Consider the following 11,196-nt stretch of genomic DNA (forward strand, 5'->3'; position numbering starts at 1 on the left):
TGCAATTTCTATGGAGAATATTGTCTAAATAAATTGTTTTAGATGGATAGTACTGGTGCCGTCTTAGCTCAGCCGGTAGAGCGCATGGCTTTTAACCATGTGGTCGTGGGTTCGATTCCCACAGACGGCGTCCAGACTTACTTTTTTAATCACGTCTTTAATCATGACAAAATTAAGAGTCAAGAGACTATAAACCATTAATTCTTGTCAAAGTATTTAGCTTAATACTATTTCATAGTAATGATGACCAAAATAAAATTATATATTTATATGTACAAGAAAATTCATGAGAATGGAGGAAGCTTTGCAAAGTTTGGATGAAGAAAGATCAAATGATCATGGTTGTGTATTGGGAATTGGGAATGGTTGGAGGTGATCATTATTGATATTGAATATTGTGTGCAATCTCCATCTTAGGTCGTCTATGTGAAGAATGATAGTTGATTTATAATTTTTTTTTTTTGCATACACCGAACATTTGTGACGGTTGAGGTAAAAAGATAAAGAGCTTAATATTTTAGTTTTAAACGACATACATAGAGATAAAAAGAGCGGTATGAGAATCATAAGAAGCACTAAGGTTTTGAAGTGAAAAACTCTAAAAAGGGAAAAGACCATAAGGCTTGGCCTAGTTGAATTACTCAATAGTATTTATTGTTGACTACAAATGAGGCCCTTTCATGTGGGGAAGGTCTTGGCTGTAGTAAATATCATTAGATAGAGCACATTAAATGGTGGTAGTTGGAAGAATCTAATGATATGAATGTTTTTCTCAAGTGAGTGTGGGCATGTTCATTCGGCCAACAGGACCGTTGTCGGGTGATGGTGGTCGAAGGGATCCTAGCGGGAGCGATCAGAGGAGGAGGCACCATAGGCGGCGGGCGACGAAGGTTGAAGGGATCATATTCGGCAAGTGGTGGAAGTCAGCGACCGAGCGACGGTCCGACGATGGGCGAGCAAAAATGTAGCGGCGGTTGGCAGCAGGGTGGAAGTCCGGTGCCAGTTGGTGGATACGAGGTAGTTCATCGGTGGTCCAGCGATGGTCGACCTGATGTCTGGCAGTTATAGACGAACAAGTGGTAGTTCGGTAGCAGCCGACGGTAGGTTGGTAGTTTGACAATGGTCAGACGAAAGTCTGGTGACTGTCAGAGGTAGGGTGGAATTTCGGCATTGGTCGGCGGCCGAGCGGTGGTCCGACGATGGTTTGCTGGAAGTCCGGCGACGTTCGGTGACCAGGAGGTGGTCCATCAACGTAGGTTTGGCAGCGATGGTGTTAGAGCTCTTGAAACCTCAGAGCTCTGTCTAGTATGTAGTTAAAGGCCCCCCTTCATGTGGAGTGTGAAGGTCTATTTATAAATTTTTTAGAGTGATATGCCTCGTAAATATGGAGAAGATCTGCGGTAGACTTATAGTGCTCCATCGGATGACCAATATTGATCCCTTCGATCATAAAACATTTTTCAAGTATTTATGTTCCTTAATGATGTCAAAATTCAGTGATATTAGGCTCGTTGGATTTGTTTCATCGAGCCGCTCGATTCGACTATAAGCATGTCACATTTGTATATCATTCGGTCATTCAATTTAGGCTTTTAACCTTTCAAATAAACTTGGGCCCCCCGATTTGGACCCATTTGGGCTCGGATTGGATCAATTTTGGTGTTGTTGGGTTCATCTCTTTGAGACATTCAATTATTTATAAGTTTGTCAAAATTGGAGTTCTGATGATACCTAATTTAATTTTGAAATTTTCCAACTTGAATATGCCTTGAGATTCATACAGGATCAAGATGATTTTTAATTTGGTGATGTATCAATAGCATTTTGAAAGTGTTAATTTGATAATTTAGCCAAAGTTTTATAGCATTTCATCTAATGACCCATATTGAATCCTTTTATTATAGGCTGCTTAATCAAAATTTATGTGGCTTAAAGATCTCAAACTAAATAATCTTGTACTTTTTCTATTTATCTTAGCGATTTGATTATAAGCATGCAAGATTTTCAAACTGTTTGGTCCGCCAATTACTAACTCAAAATTTTCGAGTATGCATCAAACATGTTATTTGAGTTCATTTGGATTGAGTCCAACTATAAGTTTGCTAACATAATGTTTGGGATGATTCTGTGATTAATCCTAAAACTTTTTTAAAGATTCATGTCGATTAAGTGAACTTTTTGAAGACATTATTTGCCTTTTACTTTCAGACAACAATTTCATACAACAAATTATGTGTCATCGAAAAAAATATATTCAACCTTCAAAAAAGATTATGGCACAAATTTTAATTTCAAAAAAATTATGAGATGCGATCACCTTCTACATCTTTTGAGGCTTTTAACTTTCTGAGTTTTTTAGATAATTGAATGAGCATATGCTTTCTGAGACTTTGATATTCTTGCGGAACTAAAGATGCTTGTATGTTTTAAGGCTTCATTCTTTTACTTTGAGATTCTTGCGGAACTAAATTTGTAGGTTTTAAGATTTATAGTCTTATGAGATTTTAGAGAATGAGAGAAATTTGTTTCTTAAATCGTTTAGCTTTTTGAGATTTTAAATTATTAAAGATCATATCAACCACTTGCTCTTATGGATTTGTCTTGTGAGAAATTTGTCTATTACTCGTTTCTTATTGAGGCCATCTCCTAGACATGCATTTTATAGGTTGTGAGTGGAGATCAAACATGACACTTGAGATTATTAGGTGCGGAATGCGGACGGGGAAAACCGTCCGCACAAGCCTTATTACGCGCTAGATACCGGCACTCGGTACCCAGCGGTATCGCTGGGTATCCATGTTTGTGCGGACGGTGCACACTCTGCACCTAATAATTTTTCGCTCTTATAGGGTCTTATTAGTATGGACTATATCAACCAATAACTCCTATCGAAACTATTAGAGAAAGGATTAGATTAAGATCACGGCTTTACAATGTTTACTGTACACTCTAATTACCTTAACTAGTATATATAGGCTTGTAATGCTCTGTATGTTTGAATAATACTTTTCCCTCTATTTTCGACTTTCCTGTTTGCCCTGTCTTTCTCGTCTTCGATCTCTCTGCTCTCTCATCTCCTTCATGGTATCAAAGAGCTAGGAATGGGGGATCAAGGTTCTATCTCCTCCCACCCTACCCCGTCCTCCGCTCTCGCTGGCGACTCATCGGAGCTCGTCATTCCGACAAACCTCAAATTCATTATATCAAACATCAAGAATCTGGTCCCTCACTCGTTAACCTCCGATAATTACGTGATCTGGCGTACTCAAATTTTCAGCACATCTCAGCCAACGGCTATGCAGATCATCTCACCAGAGGAACATCTCCGCTGCCGGATCCGACGTCGTCCGATCACGCGCGTTGGCGTCTCATCGACAACAATCTCACCTCCGCTCTTTTCTCGACGATCTCCCCCGTTGTACTACCCTATGTCATTACTTCGACTACAGCACAAGAAGTATGGGCAGTTCTTGAACGCCGGTTACAGTATATATATATATTATTGATTAGATAAATAGAAACTTACTTGAAAAATAAATTTGATGCCCAATAGAAATTAATATATATATTAATTTTATAAACTCTAAGGAGATACGGAGCTCAACTTCTTTGGCTTACTTCAATGATAGAATCTTTCAATGTATGAAGGCAAATAAGTTGTAATGCTGATCAAATTTTTATTATGAATTTTTACATTTGCAATAGTATTTCTCAAATTGCTTCAATGAGGGCCAATGGCCTTATCAATAGTTATTTGTATTTTTATTCGATGAATAAGTACAACATAAAAGAGAACAATTCATCACTTTGATGAATCATTCAACGAAAAGCCTGACTTGGTTGACAAAATATGAATAGTTCTAATAAAAAGAGTATAGAATAAAGCGCTTGCTTGCCTCTTAAAAAGTTATGGGGAAGATTTGATAAAGGGCTGCATCATAAGCTTATGGAATATACATGATGGACCTCTTAATGAATAAAATGTTTTTATATCATGTTCTTGTCCTAAAAAAAAAAATTTTACTAAGATTATCGGCTTACAAATCAAACTCTTAGGATCTCAGAGAAAGCAGAGTCAGTCTGAGAGAGAGCCTTTTATAGAAAATCTGATTTTTTTTTTTTTTTGAAATGAGGTATCTACCCGCTGTCATCTAAAAAAGAGGCGCATGACGATGTAACTAATCCCTCAGTGGACCTACCAGCAACCAACCGCACAGGTGTAGGGCCACATAGTTATTTTCTCCCCAGTTAAGGAGTCGTACCGTATGAGAGAGGAATTGAACATGAATTGAGGTTTCCCAACCACAATCGCTCACCAACTCAGCTAAACCCGGTGGGGTGAAAATCTGATCAATTAGAATTCAAGCTCTCAAAGAGAAAAAAATTTATTTTTCCACCCAGCTAACCAATTCCCTGTTTTGTTCAGCAAAGATGCCAATAGATGCCCTGTAGGTAACTTGTAACAAGAGGCAGAGCATTATCTGGCCAATTCTCTTGAGAATTTTTAATGAGATTTCTTCAAATACTTTGCGCCACCCCCAAAAGTGCATAACAAAATATAAATCAATGTACTTAATGATATACTATGTAATTTTAGATGAATTAAAATCATGATTAAATTAAAGATTATTATTGAGGCTTTTTGAAATATCTCTTTAATTTCATAATTTGTATGAATTTTATAATGTTCAGGACCAAAATTTTATTTTATTTTTATTATACAAATGGAGTTATGATCTCCAATCTAAGTGGCACCCCTTTTTTTATTTATTCGAACTCATAGCATAGTAAAAACGAGACTCTTTGTATGGAAAAATTACTACATGCAGATGTCGAAGGAGGCTAATTCGGACGCGCCATGTCGCCCAATACATAATGCATTTGGTGATATGATGTGTCTGAATTGGTCTCTAGACACGTTCGACGTCCAACGTAATAATCTCTCCTCTATACGTATAAATTCATGAAAGACTTTTAAACATCACAAATTTGTGTTTCAACAGATTCATACACCCTTTCAACTAAAACTACTCAATGATTAATTTATATCAGATTTTGATCAGAAGAGCATTACTTTCATCTCCACATTTTTCAAACAGTTATTTCCAATCCAACATTTATTCTAAAGTTATAATCTTAAGCTACATATTCAACTACATCAACCTTCCTGCAAAGTAAAGCTTATAAGATACACTATCTAATCTTCATCAAATAACCACAATACTTATTGCTAATTAACCCTGCTTTCTACCTACATAATTTTTCTATTCATCCACTGCCATAACTTCCAGCAAGATAAGCAAGGCACCCTACAATAGGAGCATTTATGTATGTGGCCGGCTCCGACCCGGCATAGTTATTCCGGTCATCGGAGTACCCATCATTCTGATCAGGACCACCCACCACAGCTCCGGTCAATATGTTTGGATTTGGATTATTACTGTTAAGGTACTGAAATCCTTCTTGGCAGCCAATATGGCTAGGATGACTGGCTTTTGAAGGCAGTGATGATCCTCTATGGTGTATTCTCTTCGGAAAATTTGCACTGTATCCCACCATATATGATATTTTTGAAGGATTTTGTCCCAGTATGTAATCCACCTGTTTGTATATGAACAAGAATGATTAGTTGCTTTATAGCTAGGATGATTAAGCGTTGATTAATTGATTAATTAACCTGCTTTTTGGCTAAGTTTCTCAGAGTGTTTGAAGTAACAAGAAGGTTTCCACAGTTGAAGTTGTGGGATGATGAAGCCATGAACTTGGCATAGGTAGATAGCAAGAAGGATATGGAAGTCACGTACTGGAGGTTGCTGGAGCTCAGCTTGTACATGAGACCTCCTAATTAATAATAATTAGCCAACGAAGATAAACAGTTAGGGAGAATTAATGCACGATAATAATGTGATTAGTGAAGCTTAATCTTAGTTTTACGAAATGGTAAACCTGGGGTGTACTGTGTTGATGAAGAAGGGGAGTTGGGTAAAATTCTGCAAAAGAAGTCTTCTGCTTGAACTCTGAATGCATCGTAAGTCTTGTCTTTGTCAACCAAAGCTTTCTGCAAAGAGATTAGATTAGAGTTAATTACGATTTTAATCTGCATTTTTAGTGTGTTTGCTTGATTTAATTGGTTATTAGTAGCTCATTTGAAAATTCTCTTGTTTAATTAGATTAATTACTCTTGCTAAGAGAACTCTGGCGCCTGCAAACTTGTTATCCCAGCTAAATATGTCAGCCTGATCGTTGGCACCGAGGGAGTTTATGTAGTTAAGGTAGGAGATGTCATTAGTGGCTCTTAGCAGCCATGATGCTCCCCAAAGCAGCTCATCCTGCATAGAATAATTTTACAAAAAAATAATATTAATACTTTTGGCATTCTTTTTATACAAAAAATACTTGGTGGTGCAAGTGATTCAAGCCGCCTCGAGCTCAACTCAATAAATGGTTTGGCTCGATCAGCTAACGATTCAAGTTTGAGTCAGCCTTAACTCTACTCATTAGCATACGGGCCGACTTGTTTAAAATATATTAGCATTCATGATTTTGATGACAATGTTGTTAAAGATGTATAAAAATTATATCTTACTTTTTATATATTAGGTGATTTTTTATTAATTTTCTTCAATTTCATATTTTTTTGATAATTTTATTATAATAATTGTTTGAATAATAATAATTTTCTTGCTCGAACTCGTAGAATGAAGCTCGAGCTCGAGCCAGAACTCGATTAATTAATCAAGTTTCAGCTCAAACAAAATATGATTCGAGTTAGACTCGACTCATGTTGACTTTGATGAATGTCTCCATGCATGCTGAAAATATTTACTACAATAAATAAATAAACTTATTTTGTGAAAAAATTGAAATTATTATTATTATTATTTCATGAAATTCCTCTTTTGGTCAGCTAAAATAAAATAAAAATAATAATAATAAACTTCTTTAACTAAATTTTATACCTTAAAGCCGGAGTAGGAGCAGTAAAAGGGACAAACAGCTCCCACCGAATCACTATACTTTCCCTGATACGTCTGAGCAAATGTCATCACCTTCTTAGCCGCTGACAACAACCTGTTCGAATAATTTCCATCCACCGAGCGGAAAACGATCGCCGCGGCAGCCAACGCCGCCGCCGTCTCGCCGGCGACGTCCGATCCGGGAGCCGTTGGCGAGACCCAGTAGACTGTGCGGGGGGTGTCCATATCCTCTGGCCTCTCCCAGCAATTGTGGTCGGCGTTGGGATCGCCGACCCCGACGTATAAACGGTTCGGTAGTCCGCCGGCAGCTTTTAGGAGATAGTCGGTGCCCCATCGGACGGCTGTGCGAGCGGCGGCGGTCTGAGAGCCCAAGCGCTTGCCGTACTCTATGATGCTCCAGGATAACATCGTGGTGGTGAAGGCCATGGGGAAGCCGAACTTGACATTGTCGCCGGCGTCGTAGTAGCCGCCGGTTAGGTCCACCTTAGAGATGAATCTAAACTGTTAGGAAATGCTCAAATTTTTTGTTCTTCGTCAAAATTTGGTCAGAATGATCTTGAAATAGTTTGATTTTTTAAGAAGTTTTGTATAGAGGTCCTGCCTAATAAATAATCAGGATTAATTTTTAAAATTTTGAATTTATTTTAAAATAAATATAATACATAAAAAAGTTATATGATATTTATTTTAAAACAGATTTAAAATTTTAAAAATGCATTCTGATAAAATTTTAATTAGAATATATTGATATTATTCTTTTTTGCTAATTTTTCAAGAATTAATGTAATGTATTATATATGAATAATTAATTAAGGTTTATATTATATTAATTTTAAAATACTCTTTTGATAAAAAGAATCGTTTAATTTTTTTTCTTAATTTTTTTATTTGTCCATAAAATCTTCTTATTTTTATCAAATATCCTGAACCTTATAGCTACTAAGTTTTAATTTTTTTTTTTAACAAAAATAAGTTAATGGATTGGGTTTAGATCATTTGGGTTGCTAGGGGTTGGATTTGGGTTGGTCCTTCTATCTTTTTTATTGAACATGTTAGGTTTCGGTTGATTGCATGTATTTGCATGGGTCGAATTAATATTGAATCGAACTCGAGTTTGACCAGCAAACCCATTTTGACACTCCTGATTCTTATGATGGGCATATGTGTGGTCATGCCATGAGTTATCAAACAAAAAAATCAAATCAATTCTATTTGGATGGTTTGATTTGATTAAAATATCTACTGTATTTTTTATAATTATAATTTTAAATTTTAGTTTCATTTTTTAATGAAATTGGTCAAATTAAAAATTACATTAAATTACTTTTTTTAAATATTAAATCAATGTAGGCATGTAAATAAATAAGTGACAAAAAAATTAATTTTGATATGATTCGTTTTATTTGTTAAAAATATAAATTTTAACAAATATGCACTATATTATTCTTAATACATGTTATTTAAGCTAAATATATTTAGGTTAATTATTGAATTTTAGTTCATCATAAATCAAATTGAACCGCCTCAATTAAATATAATTTAACTTAATTTAATTATGATATATCTGATTTTCTAAATTTTACAATCAAAATTAATTAACTTAACTAATTTTTAAATTAAATAAACCAAACTAATTAAATGCAGTTTTTTGTTTTATTTACTATTAAAAATATAAGTAAAACCATCAAATGGAATTTAGTTTAAAGTTTACGATTTATTTATTATAATAAAAAGTAATTATTATAGCTATTTTTAAAATGAGACATTAGCCTACACCTTATATAATGTATTTCTTGTATTTAAAATGATATAGAATTAAATATATATTCTTAAAGATCATTGCCTAGTTGTAAAGGGTCGTCCTTTACCTTAACAGATAAACAAAACTTTTGGGTTAATATTTATATTTATTGAGAATTATGGGAAGTTTTATAATCCTTTTGTATTTATACCACAACACAAATTTTTAAGAAATTAAAAATACAATATTGTTATATTCCCTAATATGATCAAATATTATTTTAATAAGATTTTATTTGGGACAACTTTCATATCACTTATTAAGTAACTTTTTTATACAAAAAATTTTTAACTAAAAATTTATACATAAGAAAGCAGCTTTATAAAACAATAATATGCTGTCCCAAATGAAGCCTTAGACTTCATTTGAGACGACTTTCTTACTGCTTCTTAAAGTAGCTTTTTAGTTCAAAATTTTAATTCTTGTATTAAAAATCTGCTTTAAGAAACAATAAGAAAGTCATCCCAAACAAAGCTTTAATTAATTTTTTTCTAGTTCGAAAATATTTTTGTACTAAAAAACTGTATTAAAAAGCAGGAAAAACGTTATCTCAAATGAAACTTTAATTAGAAAAATTATGGAGGATAACAGAGTGCTGGTGGGTGGTTTAATTGATGTCTTAAAAAATTTTAGATTTTAGATGCCTAAATATAAAGATATTATATGGTATGCATGTAAATTTCGCAAAAGTATAGCATCAAATAAATAAATAAATAATTACAAAAAATTAAAAATTACAGATTTTATTAAAATTTGTATTTTTTTGTTAACATACTATTTAAATTTTGGGTGTGATTTATATTTATGGAGAGTACTTATGGGAACTTTTATATTTATGGATTAATATTTATATTTGTATATTTTTTTAATTATTTATATTATCAAAATTTTTCTCATGAATAAAGGATCAATTAAAGCACCTCATGAATTAATTGGGTGCCTACACTCTTAATTTAATCCTGTAGAATGACTAACAGTTAATTACATATTAAACTCAGATCCAATTCTAATCATTGCATAATTCAATCATTAACAAAGATTAGACTAACTTCACTATTAGAAAATAAAATTATATACAAATATATGAGAGCCTTACATTGGCAGCTGAGCCATCTGCGAGGGCAGAGTTGGATCTCCAACTGATCTTCTGATCTGCAGGAAGCTTTCCAGATCTCTGACCCTCAAAGAACAATATAGATTTTGCCAATGCATCGCTATAGTTTTGGTTTGCTTCTCCACTCCACAAAGTCAAAACCAAAGAGAAGAAGAAGAGGAAGAAGCAAAAGTGGAACGAAGGAGGAGACTCCATTAATGGCCTTTGATGTTCAATTCTAGCCAATGGGAACTAAGCAAAATGATCAGACTAGGCTTGATATTTATACACAGAAGACAGCAAGCTCAAGAGGGGAAAAAGTTATAAGGTTTGGCTTCAATCTGACGTATATAGTTTTCCATGCAGTATTTGAATTTTTCTACAGCTCATATTGGAATATCTGTATAAGCTAGTCAATAACCAGTTACTGTTCACGAGTAAAAAATCAAAGAAGGGGGAGCTGCACTTTGGTGCCTTGCGCCATACTTCTGGCCTAAAAGAATTTCATGGCCATACTTGACCGTTGAGATTTTGCTTTAGTTCTTTTCTATTGAAAGAAAATTAGTTTGAAATATTTTAATAAAATTTTAATATATTTCAAAATTAAATATTTATTTTCTTAAATTTAAGATCATTTTTATTACTATATTAGAAAAAGTTGCATATGATAACTCCGCTATAGATTATTTTCATGCTAAGACTTCATTTATGACAACAACCTTGTTACTTTACTTTTCAAATTCCAACCACAATTTTTGTTACATTAGCTTTAAAAAGTTAAATTATCTATAGCAATTTTATAAAGCAATAAGAAAGTTGTTTCAAGCAAAAGCTTCGTTTGGGACAGTTTTTTTATGCTTTGTAAAACTAATTTTCAATAAAAAAACTCTTGAAAGCAAGAAAAAAAAACTTTGTAAAACTAATTTCAATACAAAAAACTCTTGAAAGCAAGAAAAAAAAAAACAGCGTATCCCAATCGAAGCCAAAGTCCAAATAAGGAAAAAATATTTTGCAAGATATTGAGAATTTGTCTTCCTATTCATTATTCTTTTTTTAAAGAAGAAGATCTTTCTAACCTTTTTTGTTCTTTCATCCTATTGGAGAACTACTTCCTTAACTTGGGATATCCAACTTCTTTCCTATGCATATCTTATCATGACGTTAGGAGGCCAAGCATGTGAACAGGAAGTGCAAGTCATTAATTAGGTTTCATTTATGCCCATTGCTAGGAATATAACCATAGGATTCTAACTTTAGAAAGTAATTTATGGGATGGAGTTGTAGAGTATTGGTCTATTAGGCTAATAGCTAGACTAATTCTATGA

The 11,196-nt window shown here is 33.7% G+C and overlaps 1 protein-coding gene and 1 non-coding gene across 2 annotated transcripts; one reads left to right on the forward strand and one right to left on the reverse strand.

The window, feature by feature from the left end:
- Positions 1 to 57: 57 nt before the first annotated feature.
- Positions 58 to 130, forward strand: TRNAK-UUU. The gene has a single exon. It is a non-coding gene; the product is annotated as a tRNA-Lys (tRNA).
- Positions 131 to 5,268: 5,138 nt separating this feature from the next.
- Positions 5,269 to 10,057, reverse strand: LOC110099536 (endoglucanase 3-like). The gene is made up of 6 exons (XM_020826730.2): positions 9,875 to 10,057; positions 6,960 to 7,460; positions 6,180 to 6,329; positions 5,947 to 6,058; positions 5,678 to 5,841; positions 5,269 to 5,601 (listed from the first exon to the last, which is right to left on the reverse strand). Exons 2-6 carry the CDS (start codon positions 7,401 to 7,403, stop codon positions 5,269 to 5,271), a joined length of 1,203 nt encoding a protein of 400 aa, XP_020682389.2. The 5' UTR covers positions 7,404 to 7,460; positions 9,875 to 10,057.
- Positions 10,058 to 11,196: the final 1,139 nt, after the last annotated feature.

The sequence above is a fragment of the Dendrobium catenatum genome, unplaced genomic scaffold (assembly GCF_001605985.2).
Source record: "Dendrobium catenatum unplaced genomic scaffold, ASM160598v2 original_scaffold_62511, whole genome shotgun sequence".
Lineage (NCBI taxonomy): Eukaryota > Viridiplantae > Streptophyta > Magnoliopsida > Asparagales > Orchidaceae > Dendrobium > Dendrobium catenatum.